Source organism: Schistocerca nitens, unplaced genomic scaffold, assembly GCF_023898315.1.
Source record: "Schistocerca nitens isolate TAMUIC-IGC-003100 unplaced genomic scaffold, iqSchNite1.1 HiC_scaffold_376, whole genome shotgun sequence".
NCBI classification, from domain to species: domain Eukaryota; kingdom Metazoa; phylum Arthropoda; class Insecta; order Orthoptera; family Acrididae; genus Schistocerca; species Schistocerca nitens.
In genome coordinates, this window is record NW_026045910.1 from 2,961,398 (window position 1) to 2,987,786 (window position 26,389).

The following is a 26,389-nucleotide window of genomic DNA, read 5'->3' on the forward strand; positions in this document are numbered from 1 at the left end:
ATGCCCAGGCGTACCCAGGCCGTTATTACGGCCAGAGGTGGTTGTTCTGGGTACTGATTTCTCAGGATCTATGCAACCAAATTGCGTGAAAATGTAATCACATGTCAGTTCTAGTATAATATATTTGTCCAATGAATACCCGTTTATCTTCTGCATCAGTAGTGTACACTGTAAACAATATTGGTCGTATCACACTTTCTTTGGGACTCCGAAAATTACCTTTACATCTGACGATTTTTTTTCCGTTAACAGCGACTTACTCAGTTCTGAATGCAAGGAAGTCTTGAATCCAATGACAAATCTGGTCCGATACTCGGTAATCTCGCATTTATTCCACTAAACGGTGGTACGGGACGGTGTGAAATACCTTTCTGAAGTCAAGCCACACGGTATCAACCTGAGCGCCGTTGTCTACAGCGTTATTGATCTCATCGAGGAGCAGAGCAAGCTGAGTTTCACATGATCTCTGTTTTACAAACACATGTTGATTTTTATAGCGGAGATTTTAACTCTCCAAAAACGTCAAATTCTTGAGCATAATTCTACAACAAACTGACGTCGTCGATATAGGAATATAATTATGTGCCTCTGTCCTATGACTCTTCTTAAAAACAAGAATGACCTCTACTTTCTTCCAAACGATAAGTACCCTTCGTTGCTCAACGATCTACGATAAGTTACTCCTAGAAGGGGAGCAAGTTCTTTCGCATAATCTTCGTAGAATCTTATAGGTATATCATCTGCTCCTAACGCCTTTACACTACTAAACAACTGTAGTTGCTTCTCTGTTCCTCGATCGGCTACCCGAATATTCGCCATTTCGACGTTCGTACGATGGTTGGAAGGAGAGACCGTATTATGATCTTCCGCAGTGAAGCTATTTTGGAAGACGGAATTCAGTATTCCGACCTTTTGTCTGTGTCATTTTCCGTTTAGGTGCCTGTGTGGTCACTGAGTCAATGAACAGAGAATTTCGAACTGCTTACAAATTTTACGCGAGACCAAAACTTCTTAGGGTTTTGACAGAATGGTTGACAATATTTTACTTTCAAAGTCATTGAACGCATCTCTCATTGTTCTAATTAAGCTTATTCTCGGATTTCGACTTCTCTAGAATGCATGTTTAAGCTCTCTTTATGTAACAGGTTTCTAACATGGTTATTAAACCAAAGTAGGTCGTTCCGACCACTTAAAACCTTGCTCGGAGCACACTTTTGCCAGGCTCATTGAACGCTGCTTTTGAATTGTTTCCATTCGTCCTCCATATCTTCTCCTCAGCAATGAGTATTTGATGTTGACTGCTAACATACTCTGCATCTACATCTACATCTATATCTACATTTATACTCCGCAAGCCACCCAACGGTGTGTAGCGGAGGGCACTTTACGTGCCACTGTCATTACCTCCCTTTCCTGTTCCAGTCGCGTATGGTTCGCGGGAAGAACGACTGCCGGAAAGCCTCCGTGCACGCTCGAATCTCTCTAATTTTACATTCGTAATCTCCTCGGGAGGTATAAGTAGGGGGAAGCAATATATTCGATACCTCATCCATAAACGCACCCTCTCGAAACCTGGACAGCAAGCTACACCGCGATGCAGAGCGCCTCTCTTGCAGAGTCTGCCACTTGACTTTGCTAACCATCTCCGTAACGCTATCACGCATACCAAATAATCCTGTGACGAAACGCGCCGCTCTTCTTTTGGTTTTCTCTATCTCCTCCGTCAACCAGACCTGGTACGGATCCCACACTGATGAGCAATACTCAAGTATAGGTTGAACGAGTGTTTTGTAAGTCATCTCCTTTGTTGATGGACTACGTTTTCTAAGGACTCTCCCAATGAATCTCAACCTGGTACCCGCCTTACCAACAATTAATTTTATATGACCATTCCACTTCAAATCGTTCCGCACGCATACTCCCAGATATTTTACAGAAGTAATTGCTACCAGTGTTTGTTCCGCTATCATATAATCAATTTGTCTGCTGTCACTCTTGCTAACACACCTGAGAGCAGACTGCATTCTTTCCCGCCCTGCTTGCTGTTACCCTGGGGGCTCCACTACGCGCCGAATGTTGGAGCTTTCAAACACTAGCATACGCACCCTCTGCACTTGTCCGGACTGGGCAGGAAAATCGGCTGCTGGCCCAACAGGAGAGGCAAACCGTGCTGGCTCAGAAGTATTTTCAGCACTGGGTAGCTGATGTTGCGTATTTGAAGGCGCAGCGATAACCAGGTCACCAAGGGATTCCAATCGCACTAACGGTGTCGCAGGTCTTGTCACTGGCGTCCCAAGATCTCCACAGCTTTGAGCGGCAGCAAAATGCCTGTCGACAGTGATCAACGCAGCTACCAGGTGTTTACGGACAACAGCCGATTCTCCTTGTGTCCGCTCACAGCAAACACAATCCCTACCCATGTCGTACTGTGTAAAAAAACTAATTACGATCTCAAATGATACAAACAAAGCAGTCAGGAGTAACTGAGAAAGTACAAACAGACCTCCCGCAGAAGAGAAAATTACCCAACTGACGCGCTACTGGCGTAAAATATAAACGAGGTGAATAAACAAGTACTAAATCAGCTCTGCAAAGTTCTCACTATAGCATAAGATTGCAAACTCCTAAAACAGAAATATATTTCTCTTCTGAAAATGGATGTACCAACAGTTAATTGTTACTAGAAACTCTGTTTACACGAAAGATACTGCAGGAAATAAATATGTAAACTCTAAAGAACTGATTTAAACTATTGACTGTGTACTAACACGAAATTTAGTCTCGTGACATAGCGGTTCTGGCACCAGGAAGCTACATGAAAAAATTGCCTCACACAAAGATATGCATTTGACAGACATTACTTCGAATAGACTCATGGCGTGCTTATAGGTAGTTCAAATGGTTCGAATGTCTGAGCACTATGGGACTTAACATCTGAGGTCATCAGTCCCCTAGAACTCAGAACTACTTAAACCCAACTAACCTAAGGACATCACACACATCCGTGCCCGAGGCAGGATTCGAACCTGCGACCGTAGTGGTCGCGCGGTTCCAGACTTAAGCGCCTATAACCGCTCGGCCACAGCGGCCGGCTTTATAGGTAGTCCTCTGTCACCTATAGTGGTCACCTATAGTGTCCAATATGTACACAGTAGACTTTAGGGACAAGACACTAGACTGAGCGCCATTATAACCGTTAGTCTTTTACAGGTACGTTGACAATACAGCATAATTTGGCCTCACGGGAAAGATGAGCTTCAAATTTCTTGCAACATCTGAATATTCTATCCACAACCAAATTTGGTTTACCATGGAAGTGGATCAAAATGGTCAGCTGCCATTCCTGGATGTTCTGGTAGAGAGAAAACTGAACGAAACACTGGGACACGGCGTCTGTCGGAAGGAAACCCACACGGACCAGTACCTTCACGCCTCTAGCTGTCATCAGTCGTCACAGAAGGAAGGAATACTGAACACGGTGGTCCACAGAACTCGTGTGATCTCCGACGAAAAAAGCCCAAAACGGTCAGCGACGTGGTCCAGGAAAACGGCTATAGCGACCGCCAAATTCGACGCACCTTCAAGCAAAAGACCACACCACAGTCAACACCTGATGAAGACCAACCGTAAAAGATAGCCTACATTGCATACACGGGCAACGTATCTCGAAAAATGGATAGAATTTCACGACGGCAAAGTATCAAATGTCTGTACTGCCCACTGGCAACGACCAAATCTCTTTCAGAGACAGTAAACGATGACTTGAGACTTCGGAAATCTGCGGTGTATTAGATACCACTGCTAGTGAGAGAATTCATATCTCAGACAAACCATTCACACAACTAGAGAAAATGCGTGGAACACAAACGGCACACTGACCTCCCGCAGCCCACAAAATCAGCAATTGCTGAACATTGCCTTGAAACCAACCACAAAATGAAATACGAAGATACAAAAATTCTGCACAACTCATCCCAGTATTGAGACTAACATCGAAAACTGGTTACAGGAGAACCTCATTAAAAAGGATAACGGATTTCAGCTTATTCAAGCGTGGGCTATGGCACTGAAAATTTTCCAGACGTGGTGGAAACGGAACACCGAGCACGGCGAGGGCGAGCGAAGATTGAGGACCGCCACTCGATTCCCAAGCGTGAACTACCCACCACCAAGGCCACCACATCGTGCGGTCCATACATAGGGTCAATGGATGGCACATATATCGCAGTTAGTGGTACAGGATGTCAGTCAGTAGGAGTAAGCTGATGATGACAGCATGTTACGCAGTCGCAAATTCGTTCCACAACGAACAATCAATCCAGCTGCACACCCAACCGACTCTCAGGCAGCATATACGTCAGGAAAACTTACAATCACATATTAGTTTCCTCTAAGGGGAGGGAATGCAAGTCAAGAACACACATATGGACTGAAATCTACGCAAAAATCTTGGAGTACGCCTGTAAACACCAGTCTACTCAGAAGTAAGATGGAATATCACTAACTGTGTGTAAGTGACAAGCTGCTGCTGCTGATCTCCGTTCTGCTAGAAGGCTGTAAATCTTCTAATGATTTAGTGTTTACAACAGTCACGGAACCAGGTAAAAAAAACTCAAATACAGCGAGAGAAAACTGTGCACAGATATTTTAAAAACCTACGACCTGTTTCTTCTGCTGTGAACTCCTGCACTAGCGCTAAAATACTAACAAAAAAACCCTAAATATAACGTTATACAAAACCATAATAACCACTATAGATGAATGAACACCTACTGCAAGTGCTTACGCTTCTTGCCTGGTGGGAAACTGAATAGGTATTTTAAAAATGGTAATCAGTTCCGACATATGCATCACTGTTCTTTGGTGGACATAATCACGTAATGCATAGCCCTTATTTGTCAAAAATATGCCTCCTGTCTACAGTTTTACAGTCCTCCACTATCACGCCCTTCCATTATTGATGCGGAAAGTTGTGAGCACATTTCTCTCAGATACATGTTTGCAACAATTTTTTCTTTGCTCACCACAAGTGTCTTGTCAGTTGAACACATGGCGTTCAGACAGTGTTATGCCTGTGACGCCATTAGATCCTTCGAAAAAATTAATTTGTTCTGATATCGTGGCATCACCACATTCCTTGCCGAGCGTGGGCATCGGAGGGGGGGGGGGGGGGAAGCAGGCGCCTTGGGTTCCAGGTTTTCAGCAGTCACAGAGGTGTTGGATTCTAATTACATAATTGCATAATGGCACTCATGCAAGCACATCAGATCACAAGTAAGTGTGTTGCATGTTCATGTGAACTACAACATAGCCTCACTCCCACAAAATGTGCAGACATAGTGGTACATGCAGATAAGTGCTACACGTGCAGCAAAAAGCATAAATGTGATGACTATGTTAGTACTGTGCTTCATGCTGACAACACACATGCAAAGTGCAGCTATGGCGGGTTCTCTTCAACACAATGCGGTACGGCCTCTTCCAGTTCGGGCGTACGGCGCCTCCTTGGAGTGCCACAGTCACGCCTGCGGACGGTGAAGGAACCTCTTTCTCGAAGCCGTTGCGTAATTGTGGCGAAAACGGTATGCGATGGTGTCAGACGTTGTGGATAACGATCCTGATAAAGGCGACGAGCAGCTCTTCCATTAGCGTGAGCTTCGCCATTCAGAAGGATCATGTCGGTGTATTCTGCGAACGTGACTCAACCATAGCGCTCTAACACTCACGGACACGTGAATGAGACGGGAACCACCTCAGATAGATAGAATAGACGTCAAATCACGTCAGCCGATGCGATGTAACGACCCCCCACCATGACTAACCTGTTGCATACTTACCTAGCAAACATGTTTTCAAACAGCTGTAGCACGTAAACGATGTGTTTGCGAACATGAATTCCTATTCAAAATAGTATGTACTCACTCCCCTCTAAAGGTTCTAGATGGTTTTAACGGGAATTTTCGAATACCCTGTATACCCAGAGCTACGAGGTGTGGCTAGAAAAAAACCGGACTAGTACTGGTGAAACAATAAAACGAATGCAATAAGGCTGAAAGTCGCGTGGCCTGTCACATGACTCTCGCTCCGCCTACTGCTCGAGTTTCATCTGCCTCCTGCACTCAGTCTGCCCGTGGCGTCTGTTTTAAGTAGTTGACGTTTTGTCTTTGCGTCGGAAAATGTTGTGAGTTTCATCTGCCTCCTGCACTCAGTCTGCCCGTGGCGTCTGTTTTAAGTAGTTGACGTTTTGTCTGTGCGTCGGAAAATGTTTAGTGTACAGAAAGAACAGCGTGTTAACATCAAATTTTGTTTCAGACTAGGAAAATCTGCAAGTGAAACGTTTGTAATGTTACAACAAGTGTACGGCGATGATTGTTTATCGCGAACACAAGTGATTGAGTGGTTTAAACGATTTAAAGATGGCCGCGAAGACACCAGTGATGACACTCGCACTGGCAGACCATTGTCAGCAAAAACTGATGCAAACATTGAAAAAATCGGTAAACTTGTTCGACACTTTCCTTGTCAACTCCTGTTAACTCAGACACTGCTCTGATTGTTAAACGGCGATCTTGTCTTGTAGTAAGCGACTGTTTCTACAACGATGACGCTGGAAACGGGAAGAACAAGTCGAATGAGCCATTACTTCCCGATAACACAAGTCCTTTGATTATTGGACGTTCAGGTTGTGGTAAAATTAATCTTGTTGTAACGCTGCAAGCACATCCCGTAGAAATCCGTTTCGAGCATATTTATATTTTTACAAAAACTCTGTTTCAGCAAGGAGATTTTCACGGCATGGAGGGAGTATCATATCAGACATTTCGGGAAAGCAGTGGCATTCCACCGCCTGAAAAAGTAAAGCCAAACAGTGTATTCATATTTGACGATGTCGCAGTGGAAAATCAGGAAGAAATCCATTGACAGACCTTCCTTACAATCTCTGATGCCTAAGTCTCGTGTCGAAACTGAATGGAGCAAACAGAATTATTCTTTTAAAAGTGTATTCACATCTGACCGTACTACTATAAAAATGCTCGACCCTGAGTCGCAAATGAAAGACACTGAAATAAGCATGGATAGGTCAATGCTGTGCTTCATGGGATCCGTACCAGATAGGACTGACGGAGAACATCGAAAAAGTTCAACGAAGAGCAGCTGGTTTTGTCTTACAGCGAAATATGGAAGAGTGTGTGACGGCATGATAAGCGAGTTTCGATTGTAATCATTAAAACAAAGACTGTTTCATTGCGACGAGATCTTTTTGGGAAATTTTAAACACCAACATTCTGCGCCGCGCGGGATTAGCCGAGCAGTCTTAGGCGCTGCAGTCATGGACAGTGTGGCTGGTCCCGCCGGAGGTTCGAGTCCTCCCTCGGGTATGGGTGGTGTTTGTCCTTAGGATAATTTAGGTTAAGTAGTGTGTGAGCTTAGGGACTGATGACCTTAGCAGTTAAGTCCCATAAGATTTGACACACATTTGAACCAACTTTCTGCCCCGAATGTGCAAATATTTTATTCTCGTCAACGTACATAGGAACAATTGATCATCATAATAAAGTAAATAAGATCGTGTAGACAGATTCAAGTGTTTATTTTTCCCATGTGCTGTTAGAGAGTGGAGCGGTAGAGAAATAGTCAGAAAGTGGTTCGAGGAACCCTCTGCCAGGCACTTAAGAATGAACTGCAGAGCAGTCATGTATATGCAGATGCAAAGAACCAATAATGACGAAGCAGGCTTTTATCGCTGCAGAGGTTGCGGCCCAAACCTCGGGCTTCGCCTGGTGGCGTATTGGTTTTATCTTAGCTGACGTAAGCAACAGTACTTTTGTTGGTCTATCACTGTACACTTAAGCGCCAAAGAAACTGGTATAGGCATGCGTATTCAAATACAGAGACGTGTAAACAGACACAATACGGCGCTGCGGTCGGCAACGCCTATATAAGACAAGCGTCTGGCGCAGTTGCTAAATCGGCTACTGCTGCTACAATGGCAGGTTTGCAAGATTTAAGTGAGTTTGAACGTGGTGTTACACTCGGCGCACAAGCGATGGGACACAGCATCTCCCAGATAGCTATGAAGTCAGGATTTTCCCGTACGACCATTTCACGAGTGTACCGGAATATCGGGAATCCGGTAAAAACATCAAATCTCCGACATCGCTGCGGCCGGAAAAGATCCTACAAGAACGAGGCCAACGACGACTGAAGAGAATCGTTCGACATGAGGGGAGTGCAACCCTTCCGCAAATTGCTGCAGATTTCGACGCTCGGGCATCAACAAGTGTCAGTGTGCGAAACATTCAACAAAACATCATCGATATGGGCCTTCGGAGTCGAAGACTGCACGACACTAAGCTTTACGACTCGCCTGGGCCCGTCAACACCGACATTGGGCTGTTGATGACTGGAAACATGTTGCCTTGTCGGAAGAGTCTCGTTTCAAATTGTATCGAGCAGATGGAAGCGTACGGGTATGGAGACAACCTCATAAATCCATGGACCCTGTATGTCAGAAGGGGACTGTTCAAGCTGGTGGAGGCTCTTTAATCGTGTGGGATGTGTGCAGTTGGAGTGATAGGGGACCCCTGATATGTCTAGACATGACACTGACAGGTGACACATACTTAAGCATCCTGTCTGATCACCTGCATCGATTCATGTTCATTGTGCATTCCGACGGACTTGGGCAATTGCAGTAGGACAATGCGACACCCCACACTCTTCTGAGTTCAAACACTTCCGCTGGCCACCAAACTCCCCATACGTGAAGATTATTGTGCGTATCTGGGATGCCTTGCAACGTGCTCTTGAGATGAGATCTCCACCGCCTCGTACTCTTGCGGATTTATGAATAGCCCAGCAGGATTCATGGTATCAGTTCCCTCCAGCACTACTTGAGAGATTAATCGACTCCATTCCACGTCACGTTGCGACTATTCTGTGTGCTTTCAGGGGATTTACACGATATTACGCACGTGTACCAGTTTTTTGGGCCTCAGTTCATGGCCAGTACTTTGTAGGGTTTCATTTTGAATTTACATGCAGGCAGACAAGATGGACACATCAGTCAGAAATACTAAACGACACAATAGTTACCACAGCCTTCTTTCCGCGGCTACTCTGAACTCGTCTAGTTCTGATAACGCTGATATGCCAGCTCCCTGAATCCGATGAATTGGTTGCAGCAGATTCTGCCATCAGAGCCTGCCTCTCTGGTATTGACTACAGTACAACGCCAGATGCAGTGCTTGCATTGTATGTGGAACAGGCATGAACGCAGGGTTCGGTTCTGGGAAGGGGAAAGGGGGAAGCATCGCCGTGTATCTTGGCGTCCCCTCCCCCTTTAAATACCACTTGCCACTATCCCCACATTTTATACGCCACAGACGCATAGGATTTGAACAATAATTGTAACAGCAATACAACGTCAAGTCACATTAATATGGCCACCGGCTGTGTTCGACGTCGACGTGCAGTAAACACTCACAGACAGCAGGTGACAGCACTAGCAGTGGAGGGAAAGAAAGCATGTTGGGGGATGTGGAGAACAGGGCAGTCATTGTCGCAATGTGGAAACAGAGCGATTTATCTGACATCCAAAAAGACACGATTATTGGCTTTTAGGCCAAGAGTGGAAGCATGTCTGAGACGGCTAAGTTTGTAAACTGTTCATCTGCCACAGTGGTTAACGTATACCGTGCATGGCAAAATTCCAGTATCCAAAACTGCCACCGAGGCAACTGTGGTACATGACACACCATAGATGACAGGGCTGATTGATGGTTGCGAAGATGTGTAGGAACGAACAGACGTGCAAGTGTTGAGCAACCGGCCACTCAGATGAATCAAGGAGCTACCAACAGTGTCTCCTCAAAGACAGTTCAGCGAACTCTGCTGTCTATACGCTTCTGCAGCAGGTTCCTGGTTCACGCACCCATGCTCAACGCCGTTTATCAGGGCCGAACGCTGGAATTTGCACGCTAATACAACAAATTCACGACTACTGACAAGGGAACCTCCCCATCGCACCCCCCTCAGATTTAGTTACAAGTTGCCACAGTGGATAGGCCTTGAAAAACTGAACACAGATCAATTGAGAAAACAGGAAAAAGTTGTGTGGAACTGTCAAAAAATAAGCAAAATATACAAACTGAGTAGTCCATGGGCCACATAGGCAACATCATGGAGTACATGAGCTCAGTAGCGCCGTGGTCCCGTGGTAGCGTGAGCAGCTGCAGAACGAGAGGTCCTTGGTTCAAGTCTTCACTCGAGTGAAAATTTTACTTACTTTATTTTTGCATAATTATTATCTGTCCGTTCGTTCATTGACGTCTCTGTTCACTGTAATAAGTTTAGTGTCTGTGTTTTGCGACCGCATCGCAAAACCGTGCGATTAGTAAGACGAAAGGACGTGCCTCTCCAATGGGAACCGAAAACATTTGATCGCAAGGTCATAGGTCAACCGATTCCTCCACAGGAAAACACATGTGATATATTCTATACGACACTGGTGACGGCATGTGCGTCACATGACAGGAATATGTTGTCGACCAGGTGGGTACACTTGACGAATGGGTAAAAAGATTCTTCTACCTTGCCCGATTTAGATTTTCTTGTGGATGTGATAATCACTCCCAAAAAAGTGATGAAAACATAAGAGTTTGTCACATAAACTGAAAATAAAAAATTAAACTTTTCACTCGATGGAAGATTTGAACCAAGGACCTTTCGTTCCGCAGCTGCTCACGTTACCATGAGACCACAGCGCTCCTGCATTTTCAGTTTCCTTGATGTTGCGTATCTTGCACATGGACTACTCAGTTTGTATATTTTGCTTATTTTTTCACAGTTCCACACAACTTCTTCCTGTTTTCTCAACTGATCTGTGTTCAGTTTTTCAAGGCCTATCCACTGTGCCAACTTATAACTAAATCTGAGGGGGGTGCGATGGGGAGGTTCCCTTGTGAGTGGCGACGGCTCGCCTTTCAGATGAATGACTTTTTGTGCTTCATCGGGGAGATGGCGAATGGCGCATACATCTAAATCTACATACATACTCCGCAAGCCACCGTACCGGTGCGTGGTGGAGGGTACCCTGTACCACTACTTGTCATTTCCCCTTCCACTCGTAAATAGAGCGAGGGAAAAACGACTGTCTGTACTCCTCCTTGTGAGCCCTAATTTGTCGTATCTTAGCTTCCTGGTTCTTAGGCGCGAGGTATGTTGGCGGTAGTAGTGGTACTGCCACACTTCCCTGGGGCACTCCTGATGATACCCTCGTCTCTGATGAACACTCGCCGTTGAGAATAACATACTGAGTTCTATTATTTAAGAAGTCTTCGAGCCATTTATATTGTGTAGAGGACAAGGGGTTATTTTTAGGAAATATGGTGCAAAATTGTGATTTTGTGTGTTTCTGTGAGAGATGCGCGAGCCTCAAGGTAGATGGCGGACGAAGGCTGCCCGGCGCGTTATGCAGGTGACACAATTTTGCAACGAGCGTCGGTATGTGTGTACGTGCGCGGCAGCCATCAACAGCCAGAACGCAGCATTAGCAGAATTATGCAACCGCGGGCCGCGTGCGGTGCCGTTGCGCTAGCCAACTCATCGAGAACCTTCTAATAAACACGGAGCCGCGTAACTGGCGGATTCAGTAGCGGTCTACACTATTTTAGGGCATCAGAGGTGGGCGTCGGCATTCGGTTCGGCCGATTGGGCGTTCTGTCGCTGTCACGTCGTCATCAGTGACGCTGTCCCCGAGGACCGGCCGGTGGAGGGTGTTGCCGCGTCTGCAGGAGGCGCGCTGGGCCGGGCCTCGCGCCGCTAACCTCCTACCGCCTGCGCAGACGCTGACCGAGCGCGGTGTCGCGTTCCCCGGGATGCGTGCATCAGCACGTCTCCACCATGGCACGAGCGGTGGGGCTGAGCTACCGGAAAATGTATTGGAAGAACCAACAATAAAGTGCAAGATTGCTAAAAACAGCCCCCTTCTTCTACCCAGCCACGCCCTACAAACCCGACCACGTCACCCACTCTGGTCATCCTATTACAATTGTTATGTACGAGGCGGAACTATGGGCCTCATGAAAAAAGGGGTGACCCAGCTGAGTCACGCAATTTGACTCTTAGTCTGATCACGAGGTGTGGCCATTAATTGCACGTGTTGATCACGTAGGCTGATGTGAGGATCAATGACCTATATTCAAATGGCTCTGAGCGCTATGGGACTCAACTTCTGAGGTCATCAGTCCCCCACAACTTAGAACTACTTAAACCTAACTAACCTAAGGACATCACACACATCCATGCCCAAGGCAGGATTCGAACCTGCGACCATAGCGGTCACGCGGTTCCAGACCGCTTGGCCACCCCGGCCGGCCTCTAGTTTTCATTGCAAACCTTTTCGAATTTCGCACAGTGCCTTACTTCCATGTAAAAATCACAATAACTATGGCCATTAATGAAATGATGAGAATTCGATCATGAACGTGACAAGTAAAGCTATAAGTAAAGCAAAAATGAATTTTTTTTTACCAAATAGTTTCTTTAAAATCGTTTGAGAAGGTCTGGAAGGCGTGCGCCTCGATTCTGTCATGGAGGGCCGGCCGAAAGGTTTCAGACACTATCGGCCTCCCATTCCAAACAAACGGATGAACTCGCCCAGCCCTTCGGACGAAAACTGGTCACTGCACATCAGCCACCGATCCTGTGCGGGCTATACTGTAGCGAATTTTAGATGGTTTTCAATAGAAGACTGACTGACGAGGATGGCTTGTGGGTACTGGAGACAGGTTTATGGCAGCGCAGCATCAGCACCAGGCTAGCTAGGGCTACCACTACTGGGAGGCCGGCATGAGCTACTGACAACTTCCCAAACCATCTGCAGTGCAGCCACATGCAAGACTAACTCCCTGAATGTAGAAAAGCCTACTGAAAAAAATGGCACATCCTTGACTTGAATAGCCAAAGACTGCTGACCTGGGGTCACAAACATAGTACTAAGTGCAATGTTAATAATATTTAGTGCAGATTTAGATTTTGTATTGCGTAGACTATCATGCTGACAAAATAATGAGAACTTTTTCGCCATGGACTCCACCATGTAGTATAATTTCCACAGCAGTTTCAACTTTGCTTCATTATTGAAGCTGCTCCTGCAAGCTTTTAACCAGTACAGTGTACGTTACTGACATATGTACAAACCACGAATCCTCCTTCACGAGATTTTTTTGTATCTGATACATACCACTGGTCAGTGTGAAGAATGCCGACGAGAGCCATTTAAACTCAGATCTTGTTTACTGAATTTACTAGTGTTGGAAACTTATGTATTTTCGACACCTTAACCACTTGTAAATGCAATAGAAGTCGAAACTGCAGCGAACTAGCGAGCCCCCCCCCCCCCCCCTTGCTTCACATGGGTAGCACTAAGTACCTGAAGCCAGAGAACTTTCTCACAAGGCAAGGCACTGTGAAGAATTGTTATTAAAGTTGAGAAAACAATATTAGGTAACTCAACATCATGAGTGTCATGTACAGCCCAAAAAAAAAAAAAAAAAAAAGACACACCCTTATGGAAAAGGACATTTTACTGAGATGTAATTTCAGAGATGGTTCATCATTGTAGGAGTGTATGATAGCAAATTCAGACCAAATGAGACACACATGTGTGTCCAAAGAGTTGCATCAATACACTGTGTGCCCCTTCTGGTGGCAATGCATACACGTATTTTCGCATCCAAACGATCATAAAGATTCCATACGGCACCTTGCCATAGACTGTCTCAAGAATAATGTGCCTTTTGTTACAATAAGGCAATGGCTATTCCCGACTCAAGAGTACATGCAAGTTTCTACTTCATAATATCCCATATATAGTCAATTGGCAAAAGATCACGTGATGTTGCTGATCAGGGCTATTGTACACCATGAAGAACACATAGCTCAGGGATAACATCCTTGTGCAGTGTAGTGGGCACTGCTTTTGGTACTTTATCTTTCTGCAGTAATACCAAACTGAACTATGGGTTGTAGCTGATGGATCTCCACTCCAGAAGCCTGGAATAGAACCTGCGTGTCGTGGCCGAATGCGCTCTGCAATAGGTAGCTTACCAGGCTTACACCATACACATGTATGCTCGTCATTTGCTTACAAACAGAACCTACTCTCATCACGGCCAGCAACAGAGCACCATTCCACGATGGTCCAGTCGGCTATTTCATGAAACCAGAGTAGCCATAATTGGCAGTGTCGTTGTGTCTGTGGTAGCCCAGCCAGAGGCACATGTGATCTTTGTTCTGCTGCAAGCAGACCATTCACTGTGGTTCCTGATAACACAACAGATTCAACAATGTCCTGCTGGAAAAGCACTTTTCTTAGGGGAGGCTCGCTCCCTTTCTGCCTTGCCATATTCAACTTTCTGTGGTTTGTCAGTTCTACCTGTGGTGTCATGAACCTTACAAGGGGTTTGTGGTTGGCTCCAGGCACAGTCAGGCTGTGAGTGGGCACCTCTTCCTCGCTGGTGTGTTCTATCCAGACGAACTGGCTGGATGCTCTCAGGTGGATTAGCCCAAAGACAAGCAACTGAAAAGTAACCTGCTTCAAGAATAGCCTGTAATTCCTAGAATTTCTTGCCATTTCCGATACTTAGTTTTGATACATTATTCGTCAAGCGAGGACAAAGAAATTTGGACACTGATATATGCTACGCTAATATATAATCACTTTTACTACAGTGTTCCTTGGGAGGAAGGTTTGTGGCCCATCATGTCGCAGACCTCCCCTGCCCTCCTTCATACACACCTGACATGAAACTTTATCGAGTACAAGATCATATGAATTTAATTGATGAAAGGAGAAAATATAAAAATGCAGTAAATAAAGCAGGCAAAAAGGAATACAAACGTCTCAAAAATGATATCGACAAGAAGTGCAAAATGGCTAAGCAGGGATGGCTAGAGGACAAATGTAAGGATGTAGAGGCTTATCTCACTAGGGGTAAGATAGATACTGCCTACAGGAAAATTAAAGAGACCTTTGGAGAAAGGAGAACCACTTGCATGAATATCAAGAGCTTTGATGGAAAACCAGTTCTAAGCAAAGAAGGGAAAGCAGAAAGATGGAAGGAGTATATAGAGGGTCTATACAAGGGCGATGTACTTGAGGACAATATTATGGAAACGGAAGAGGATGTAGACGAAATGGGAGATATGATACTGCGTGAAGAGTTTGACAGAGCACTGAAAGACCTGAGTCGAAACAAGGCCCCGGGAGTAGAGAACATTCCATTAGAACTACTGACAGCCTTGGGAGAGCCAGTCCTGATAAAACTCTACCATCTGGTGAGCAAGATGTATGAGACAGGCGAAATACCCTCAGACTTCAAGAAGAATATAATAATTCCAATCCCAAAGAAAGCAAGTGTTGACAGATGTGAAAATTACCGAACTATCAGTTTAATAAGTCACAGCTGCAAAATACTAACGCGAATTCTTTACAGACGAATGGAAAAACTGATAGAAGCTGACCTGGGGGAATATCAGTTTGGATTCCGTAGAAATGTTGGAACACGTGAGGCAATACTGACCCTACGACTTATCTCAGAAAATAGATTAAGGAAAGGCAAACCTATGTTTCTATCATTTGTAAACTTAGAGAAAGCTTTTGACAATGTTCACTGGAATACTCTCTTTCAAATTCTGAAGATGGCAGGGGTAAAATACAGGGAGCGAAAGGCTATTTACAATTTGTACAAAAACCAGATGGCAGTTATAAGAGTCGAGGGGTATGAAAGGGAAGCAGTGGTTGAGAAGGGAGTGAGACAGGGTTGTAGCCTATCCCCGATGTTATTCAATCTGTATATTGAGCAAGCAGTAAAGGAAACAAAAGAAAAGTTCGGAGTAGGTATTAAAATCCATGGAGAAGAAATAAAAACTTTGAGGTTCGCCGATGACATTGTAATTCTGTCAGAGACAGGAAAGGACTTGGAAGAGCAGTTGAACGGAATGGACAGTGTCTTGAAAGGAGGGTATAAGATGAACATCAACAAAAGCAAAACGAGGATAATGGAATGTAGTCGAATTAAGTCGGGTGATGCTGAGGGAGTTAGATTAGGAAATGAGACTCTTAAAGTAGTAAAGGAGTTTGGCTATATGGGGAGCAAATTAACTGATGATGGTCGAAGTAGAGAGGATATAAAATGTAGACTGGCAATGGCAAGGAAAGCGTTTCTGAAGAAGAAAAGTTTGTTAACATCGAGTATAGATTTAAATGTCAGGAAGTCGTTTCTGAAAGTATTTGTATGGAGTGGAGCCATGTATGGAAGTGAAACGTGGACGATAAATAGTTTAGACAAGAAGAGAATAGAAGCTTTCGAAATGTGGTGCTACAGAAGAATGCTGAAGATTAGATGGGTAGATCACATAACTAATGAGAAGGTATTGACTAGAATTGGAGAGAAGAATTTGTGGCACAACTTGACGAGAACGGTTGGTAGGGCGTGTTCTGAGGCATCAGGGGATCATCAACTTAGTATTGGAGGGAAGCGTTGAGGGCAAAAATCATAGAGGGAGGCTAAGAGATGACTACACTAAGCAGATTCAGAAGGTTGTAGGTTGCAGTAGTTACTCGGACATAAAGAAGCTTGTACAGGATAGAGTAGCATTGAGAGCTCCATCGAACCAGTCTTCAGGCCGAAGACCACAACAACAACAACAAGATCATATGGGGTATCAAGGGAAATTTGTGACTAGAAGTAGCGTGTGCCTCAGGGAAGTGTGCTGGAACCCTTTCTGTTCATGTTGTATGTGAATGACCTGGTAGAAAATACTAACAGAAAATGGAAGCTTTTCGTAGATGGTTTAGTTCTCTATGATTAAGTACTGTTGAAAAAAGCTGCTGAAATATTTATTCAGATCTTTATAAGATTTAAAAGCCGTGAAAAGTTTAGAAACTTGCTTAAAGTCTTCAAAAATGTGAACTGTGTACTTCACAAAACGAAAAACCTGAACTATCTTATTGCTACACCATTAACTAATGGCAAAAGCAAACATTCAACTCATAAAAATACATCAGAATGACAACTTGTGAGGATATGAAATGTAGTAGTTACATCAACCCAGATAGTCAGAGATGGCAGACTTTCATTCTATGGTGTATACATGCAGACTGATGCACCAAATGAAAACACGGGTCTTCTGCTCACTAGGTAGCCGTGCCAGGCTTTACACCAGCCTGTCACAGTGGCTTTGCACAACTGCAAGTAATATCCTAGCATGCCTTCCTCCTGTATACAAATTCCCATGAATGCCTCAGTCCACTTGGCAGTCCCCTAAACTCGAACAGAATTGCAGAGGCTTTCCAGCTGCTTTGATTAAAGCACCTATGCCTGGGTTTCAGGCAGAATTCCCTGTATCGTTCGATGCTGAGGTGCTATTCCAATACAGCAGGAGAGCCTCTGCAGTGCCGTTCAGTTTAGGGGAAATACCAAATGGGCTGATGTGTGAATGGGAATCTGGATTGAGAAAGGATGCCAGGGCAGTGTGAGGAGTTGTGCAAAGCCACTGTGACAGGGTGGTGTAGTGTCTAGCACGTCTACCTAGAGAGCAGGAAACCCGGCTTTGAATCCCAGCCTTGGTACAAATTTTCATTTGTCGCTTCAGCTCCAGTGTTTGGGACCTGTGCAAAGTAGGACTAACAGAGGATATTGAGTGAATACGGAGAAGGGCAGCACAAATGTTCACGGTTTATTTGCGACACGGAAGAGTGCCACAGCGATATAAAAGGTGAACTAAAAAAATAGTTCAAATGGCTCTGAGCACTATGGGACTTAACTTCTGAGGTCATCAGTCCCTTAGAACTTAGAACTACTTAAACCTAACCAACCTATGGACCTCACACACGTCCATGCCCGAGGCAGGATTCGAACCTGCGACCGTAGCGGTCGCGCGGTTCCAACCTGAAGCGCCTAGAACCGCTCGGCCACAAAAGCTGAACTGGGAGATGCTTGTATATAAGCACTAACTATCAAGTGAAAACCTACTAACAAAGTTTCAGAAACCAGCGCTCTTCGATTAATTTTGTGACTGACAGACGTGTGCGGTAGGAAGCAGATTTGCTGGCTCATACATAACGTGCCATATGCTCATGCAGCAAGGCTCTAGGCAGGGTCTGCCATGGCGTGCCAAACCACACACGAGCACGATGTGCAGGCCACGTGCAGATAGATGCTTAGCCTGTCTAGGCTACGCTCTGTCCTTCTCGGGAGTACCTGGCACAGTGTGAGCTATCATGTTTTGGTCAGCATGACTTTCTCAGTTTGGCAGCAGAATTGCTGTGTTAGAGATGTTTATCCTTCGCTATTTGTTCGTGGTATAAACAAAGTTCAGATGTGCAGTGGCTGTTTGCCCAAAAAGAGGCAGGTAGTGATCAGTCGTTACAAGCGTTCAAAATGAATGAAAATGACAGGAAGAAGGATGAGAATTCTCAATAAATATTATGCAGTCGTATAATAGACAGGTACCTCAGATTTGCTATGGAACTATATTGCAACAACCTGTGGAAAGAATTCGAAGATTTAATTGACGATGAAAGAGCAAAAGATTGCACTGATCAACAGATAAGTTTCATTGTTCTGTACATCAGGAAGCACTCTGCACTAAATTTGCAGGCACGGAGAACGTTTTGGAATTTGTGGTATGAATAGTAAATTTTCTGATGTTGTACAGGTTATTATACTGTAAGTTGCAACAGTTTTCGATGGAACTGTTTGAAGACTATGGGGACTTTATATAATACACCAAAGTACGTTGGTTAAGTCAAAGGAAACACCTGAAACAATATTTAGACTTAAAACTCGCTATTGTTGAATCTTTGAAGAAGAAAGGAGAGCAAGGACCAAAACTGGAATAGATTGCACACTGCCTACACTGTAGGGTGAAAAACAAATATTTCTGAGTTGATGGGAATGCATTAAAAAAGAAAATCGCATTATGTGACCAAATACTGGCAAAAACGCCGTCCTATTCCCTAAACTCACTGGCATCAAAGGAAACATGGGTTTTGAAGAAGTCATTATGGCCTTGAATGTATTACAAGGGTAGCTTTCTAAATGTTTTTAGCGCACTGCAAATCTTACATCTGTCTTCGAGATCTCAGTTTCAGTTGACAGCGCCACTTTGCATGTGTGGATATAACTGGTTGATCTGCAGGGTAATTCCTCTTTAAAACGCAAGTTCTTTTACTTTAAAAAGTCCTTGAGGTCGTCATTATTTTCCTCAAGATGAGTTTCCATGCCTCCATACTGAGCTTGCAAATGTGATAAAATATTTCGATCAACATACGAGCGGTGTTCGAACAGTTGTGTAACACATTTTTTCTCGGCCAGTTTCCGTTGAAAAAAATGTGGAATTTGTTGTGCAATGTGGTGGAACATTCGTACTTCTACCCCTATAGTTTCATGAGGTCTTGAGAGGTGGCAGCAGTATACACACCGTAGCCTTAAAAAAAGGCGTTTGTAATGGTAGTTCATTCCAAGCAGAGAGCTGTGATTGAGTTTCTTTCGGCGGAAAAACAGATATTCATAGGCGCTTCCAGAATGTCTACAGACACTTTACAGTGAACAAAACCACATTGAGCCTTTGAGCAAGGCGTCTGCCATCATTGCAACAGGGTCACGCAAACCTATCTGATATCTCATGTCTTGGTTTGCTGCACACAGCTGTGTTACCCTCAGGAAACTGAAGAAACAGCTACAGCATGTTCGGCGCCACCCTAGAGGAGCTCACAAAACTTCATCTAACTGTTCTTTCTCATTCACAATACAGTCCAGATCTCGCATTTCTGACTTCCGTCTGTTTCGCCCAATAAAGAATGCATTCCATTGGAATCAGTACATGGATGATGGGAAGGTTATTGATGCAGCAAGACGTTGGTTATGACGTTGGCTATTAGAGTGGTACCATATGGGCATACAACCCATCGCGATAAGGTGGCATAATGCTGTCACATTGAACAGAGATAAAATATTCTACCAAGAATCTATGAGTCAATCAATCACCGGAGATTATGTTAAAAAACTTGGTTTTGTAGCCAGAAGATTAGGGAATAATATGATGTACTGGAATCCCAAAGAAATCCAACCTGGATTCAGGAAGCAGATGTGCTGCATTACTTCTTCAATGCCCCTCATATGTTCTGTGAATACTTTTTTTTTTCGATTATAAAACTAAGTCACTATCATGTGGCAACCTGGGTGTAAAAATCTGTGAAATTGTCTGTGTCTGTCTGTATGTTGTTAATTTGTACCAGATAAAAATTATATTATGCCTTCAGCGTGCTAAAAATAACTAAATAACGCTGAAAATTTGTTTCTCTTTTGTGATCTGTTCTTGAGCAGCATGAAATATAAAAAGCTACAATGAAATGAATACCACTGGCTGCATACAGGCGTTGATATAAGTCAATGGGGACAGTTGAAAATGCGTGCCCCGACCGGGACTCGAACCCGGGATCTCCTGCTTACATGGCAGATGCTCTATCCATCTGAGACACAGAGGACAGTGCGACTGCAGGGACTTACCTCTGGCACGCCTCCCGTGAGACCCACATTCGCAGTTTATTGTCCTGCACTATATTCATAGCGCCCCTGCCCATCATACTCATTACTCGCGGCTTTACTGCCGATGCTCGTAAGAGTTCGGGCACTGTTCGTGCATCTGCACAGAAGAAGATGGTCAAATGGCCGGTGATCCTTAACTATATATATATATATATATATATATATATATATATATATATATATATATGGTATCTGTTCTTTCGGACAGATACCATCTTCATAAGGCTCACCGACTATTTGACCATCTTCTTCTGTGCAAATGCACAAACAATGCTCGAACTCTTACGAGAACGGCAGTAAAGTCGCGAGTAATGAGTATGATGGGCAGGGGCGCTATGATTATAGTGCAGGACAGTAAGCTGCGAATGTGGGTCTCACGGGAGGCGTGCCAGAGATAGAAAGTCCGAAAGAATAGATACCATCTTCATATAAATATAAAAATCCTCATACAGCGTGACTGCATTGCCACTTAATGCAGCACTTTCGCAATTTCCTCCTCTTCAGCTTCTGCATACTCACTCAGTGTATCACGGCAGTAGAGGCAGTGTGCAGCCAGGTAGAGAACTGTGCCACTCATCTGAGGGCATGGCCCAGATGCCAAATTCTCTGCCATCCCTGCTATACAGTACGCTGCTTGTGCCTGTAGAACATTCATCGCAGGAAGCGCATGGACTCCAAGGGAGAACTGGGAATAGCTAACACCGAGTCCCTGCCACTGGACATGCTGAAACACCAATGGTAAACCTATTTTAATCAAAGTATAAGCGAGGAATCAAGGTATCACAACCATAGGTGGAAGCACAAGCGGCCAAAGACACTATTAGCTAGGGCATAGCCACCTATGGTAAACTAACTAACATACACTAACAAGCGACAAACGTCGGCAAGCCCCTGCATATCAGCAACACTGGTTGGTAATTACCAGCTGCTATTAGAGCCGTCCAACAGGCCACAGCAGGGACACCGACGAGCAAGCCCACTGATGTACAAACAATTCGCCAACAACACTCTACACTGTGCATCCGACATATGACCTATCGGAAACAAAAACGATAATAAACCTAACTGTTGCAGGTTGCTGACGCTGAACGAGAGCTCTACACCGGCACCTAGCGACAGCCTCCGAGCAACACCACTGCACAACATCAAAGGTATCGACATGCATGATACCCACTACTAACAAAGCCTACCCTTGCACGACCTATCGCAGGCAGCAAGACATCCGCTACTGCTCTTACCACCCGACCTAACTATTAGCTCTTGCCTTGCACTTTTTTATCCTCTGCCCTTCAAACCGCTACCCTTTGTTCGACTTCGAGCCAATCTATCTCAAGATGAGCGCGTATTAATGGTTAAACCTAACCAGACGTACGTAAACAGCGCAGTACCCACACCCTGTGACACCTCACTTTAGTGAAAACTAACCCTTCTGCAGAGATGGCAGTAGACCTATTGAGTTGGCCATTATACCGGTGTGTGTGTGGAGGGGCTCCACCTCTATTTAAAAAAAAGGAATCAAGGATAAAAAATAGATGAAATGGCTCTAAGCACTATGGGACTTAACATCTGACGTCATCAGAACTGTGTAAACCTAACCAACCTAAAGCCATCACACATATCCATGCCTGAGGCAGGATTCGAACCTGCGACCGTAGCAGCAGCGCGGTTCCGGACTGAAGCGCCTAGAACCGCTCGACCACAGCGGCCGGCAATCAAGGACATACTACAACCTCCTACACATCACGCCTGTAGGAACCGCAAAGCAAGAGTAGTGTAACTGGAGCCGGCATGTAGGCATTTATAAATTCTTCTTGTGCTCCATACGTGAATGGAATGGGAAGAGACCTAATAACTGGTTCAGTGGGAGGTAGATACTGCCTTGCACTTTGCCGGCTGCTGTGGTCGAGCGGTTCTAGGCGCTTCAGTCCGCAACCGCAGGTTCGAATCATGCGTCGGACATGGATGTGTGTGATGTCCTTAGGTTGTTTAGGTTTAAGTAGGAGGACTGATGACCTCAGATATTATTTCCCATAGTGCTTAGAGCCATTTCAACCACTGGAATCTTGCACTTCACATGGGTTCGTAGAGCACAGATATACAGGGTGTTACAAAACGGTACGGCCAAACTTTCAGGAAACATTCCTCACACACAAATAAAGAAAACATGTTACGTGGACATGTGTCCGGAAACGCTTAATTTCCATGTTAGAGCTCATTTTAGTTTCGTCAGTATGTACTGTACTTCCTCGATTCACCGCCAGTTGGCCCAATTGAAGGAAGGTAATGTTGACTTCGGTGTTTGTGTTGACAAGCGACTCATTGCTCTACAGTACTAGCATCAAGCACATCAGTACGTAGCAACAACAGGTTAGTGTTCATCACGAACGTGGTTTTGCAGTCAGTGCAATGTTTACAAATGCGGAGTTGGCAGATGCCCATTTGATGTATGGATTAGCACGGCGCAATAGCCGTGGCGCGGTACGTTTGTATCGAGACAGATTTCCAGAACGAAGGTGTCCCAACAGGAAGACGTTCGAAGCAATTGATCGGCGTCTTAGGGAGCACGGAACATTCCAGCCTATGTCTCGCGACTGGGGAAGACCTAGAACAACGAGGACACCTGCAATGGACGAGGCAATTCTTCGTGCAGTTGACGATAACCCTAATGTCAGCGTCAGAGAAGTTGCTGCTGTACAAGCTAACGTTGACCACGTCACTGTATGGAGAGTGCTACGGGAGAACCAGTTGTTTCCGTACCACGTACAGCGTGTGCAGGCACTATCAGCAGCTGATTGGCCTCCACGGGTACACTTCTGCGAATGGTTCATCCAACAATGTGTCAATCCTCATTTCAGTGCAAATGTTCTCTTTACGGATGAGGCTTCATTCCAACGTGATCAAATTGTAAATTTTCACAATCAACATGTGTTGGCTGACGAGAATCCGCACTCAATTGTGCAATCACGTCATCAACACAGATTTTCTGTGAACGTTTGGGCAGGCATTGTTGGTGATGTCTGGATTGGGCCCCATGTTCTTCCACCTACGCTCAATGGAGCACGTTATCATGATTTCATACGGGATACTCTACCTGTGCTGCTAGAACATGTGCCTTTACAAGTACGACACAACATGTGGTTCATGCACGATGGAGCTCCTGCACATTTCAGTCGAAGTGTTCGTACGCTTCTCAACCACAGATTCGGTGACCGATGGATTGGTAGAGGCGGACCAATTCCATGGCCTCCACGCTCTCCTGAGCTCAACCCTCTTGACTTTCATTTATGAGGGCATTTGAAAGCTCTTGTCTACGCAACCCCGGTACCAAATGTAGAGACTCTTCGTGCTCGTATTGTGGACGGCTGTGATACAATACGCCATTCTCCAGGGCTGCATCAGCGCACCAGGGATTCTATGCGACAGAGGGTGGATGCATGTATCCTCGCTAACGGAGGACATTTTGAACATTTCCAGTAACAACGTGTTTGAAGTCACGCTGGTACGTTCTTTTGCTGTGTGTTTCCATTCCATGATTAATGTGATTTGAAGAGAAGTAATAAAATGAGCTCTAACATGGAAAGCAAGCGTTTCCAGACAGATGTCCACATAACATATTTTCTTTCTTTGTGTGTGAGGAATGTTTCCTGAAAGTTAGGCCGTACCTTTTTGTAACACCCTGTAGATGCAGGAGTGTAGGCCTTGAGTATATGCATTTCATTTGTCAACGTGAGTGAGCGACTTTCAGGATTGTCCTCAGTTCGATTGAGGTACTGACCTGTGCCAGCACGACTACGCGGCAGAGGAAGGCGCCAAAGACCCAGCGGCCCATGAAGGTGTAGAGCGGCGTGAAGGGCACGCACAGCAGGCACAGCATGAGGTCGCTGAGCGCGAGGTTGCCGATGAACAGGTTGGTGAGCGTGTGGGCGGGCCGCGCGCGCGCCACCACCACCAGCACCAGCAGGTTGCCCGTCACCCCCACGACGAAGATGGCGCCGTAGAGCAGGCCGAGCAGCGCCTGCACCCAGGCCAGCTGCACCGGGTCCTCCTCGTTCACCCACAGTGTGCCGTTGTACTCCAGCACGTCCGCCAGCTCGAAGGGCGCCTCCATGACCTCTCACACTCACAGTTCACTCCCGTCACGAACGCACGATGCACGCTCCCAGCTCAACTACTGACAGTATACGAGCCTTCCTCGGATCACTGTGTGTCCCACATTGTCACCTCCCAAACATCTCTTTACACGCGAACACTTTTAGGACTCACAGGGAAGCATCAGTGGATTAATTAAATTGGGGTGAAGTGACACTACCGCCCTCCACTGCACACAACACACACTGCCTGTCAAATCACCGTATTTCCCACTGTCACGCTCTTAACTTCTCTTTGCAATTCAAAACTTTTGGCCTTTCATGAAAGTATCAGAGAATGGAATAAACTTGGGGTGAAAAGGACACTACTGGTCTATATACCGTCAGCCACAACCAAATACACACCACATGCTGCCTGTCTGGTCACTGTGTGTTCTCAGTCTTCATGAGCTAAACACCTCTTTGCAAGTCATCGCGTTCGGGTCTGCACAATAGCGAAATGACAGTTCCTATTGTGCCACAACTAACAATGAAAGGAGCAAGACTGACGTAAAAAGGACACTACTGTGCAACGTACCCTTGCCACACACCACACGGTAGCTTCCTCCAGACGTAGGAACCACAACTCTTTTCAGTGAAACAGGAAGATCTAGAAATCATTTTGACTCGCTTAACCCGTAATCACAGCAACACTACATTTGCGGTATACTTATCACGATCGTGGGTAGCGTACATTGCTGTTTCTTTCATGATAAGTTACACTACGATGTCTTCACATTCAGAAAAAAATACGGTATATTTTTGTTATTTCTTACTGTTCAGAAACACCTGAAAGAATGAAAACACTTTAGCTTCCGATTAGTAACTTCCATTCGTGCATTGTTTACTTTCCAAACAATGCTGCTACAATGCATATCCGTCCTGCGTTTTTATTATTGGTGTACGCCATCGAAACAGAGCTGGGCGTGCAGGTACTGAGCAAGAAAATCGAATCTGGTAGAGATAAAGTAGAGCATCTGAAGAGCCTGTCAGCTATCAAACAATCAATGTTTACGTGCTCTATCCACTGCAGCACATCCCAGAAGACTTCCCTTTTCTGTTAGCACTTCCTCCAAAAGAGACTTGGACCTTCACACGAATCAGTCTCACGCTAAGTATCACTATTCACTGATCGCAAAGATACGAATGTTTGAAGCCAAACAGTGCGATCGCAAACGCGACTGCGACGTTCCGCAGAGCGTGGCGCGCGCTCCGCCTTCGACCGCACCGACGCACGACTGGTCGCAGACTGAGCGTCGTTTCTCCCCCAGGCGTGGTCCACAGCCCTGTGCTGCGCGCATGCGCGGCAGCAGGAGCCGACCGCAGCGCTGCCGGCGTCGCGCGGAGACTGCCATCAACTACGGCGCCTCTAGATGTCTGGTAGCGAAATTCACGCATCTCTTCTGTCGATGGATGCACTTCTTTAGACACAAACGGGCACACGGTGTTATCATTTGTACAATATCGAACTGCCATTCCTGCTGCACTAGTGATTCCCAATCTAGGGGTAATTACCCCACGGAAAGCATACAGTGTCGCTATAAATAGAAGTTGTCCTCAAAACGTTAGGAAGGTGTTCGTAAAAACGTTCTAGCAAACATGGGCCCGCGTTTGTGAGATAATTTCGAATTTTTTTAAGAGCCA

At 45.2% G+C, this 26,389-nt stretch overlaps 1 protein-coding gene across 1 annotated transcript in view; it reads right to left on the bottom strand.

The window, feature by feature from the left end:
• Positions 1-24,726, bottom strand: part of LOC126229631 (prolactin-releasing peptide receptor-like) — a gene marked incomplete at its 3' end in the record, with an annotated part of 98,758 nt that extends 74,032 nt beyond the window's left edge. Inside the window, exon 1 of the mRNA XM_049942372.1 lies at positions 24,394-24,726. Coding sequence (XP_049798329.1) covers positions 24,394-24,726 — 333 coding nt within the window. The remainder of the gene's footprint in view (positions 1-24,393) is intronic.
• Between the last annotated feature and the right edge of the window lie 1,663 nt (positions 24,727-26,389).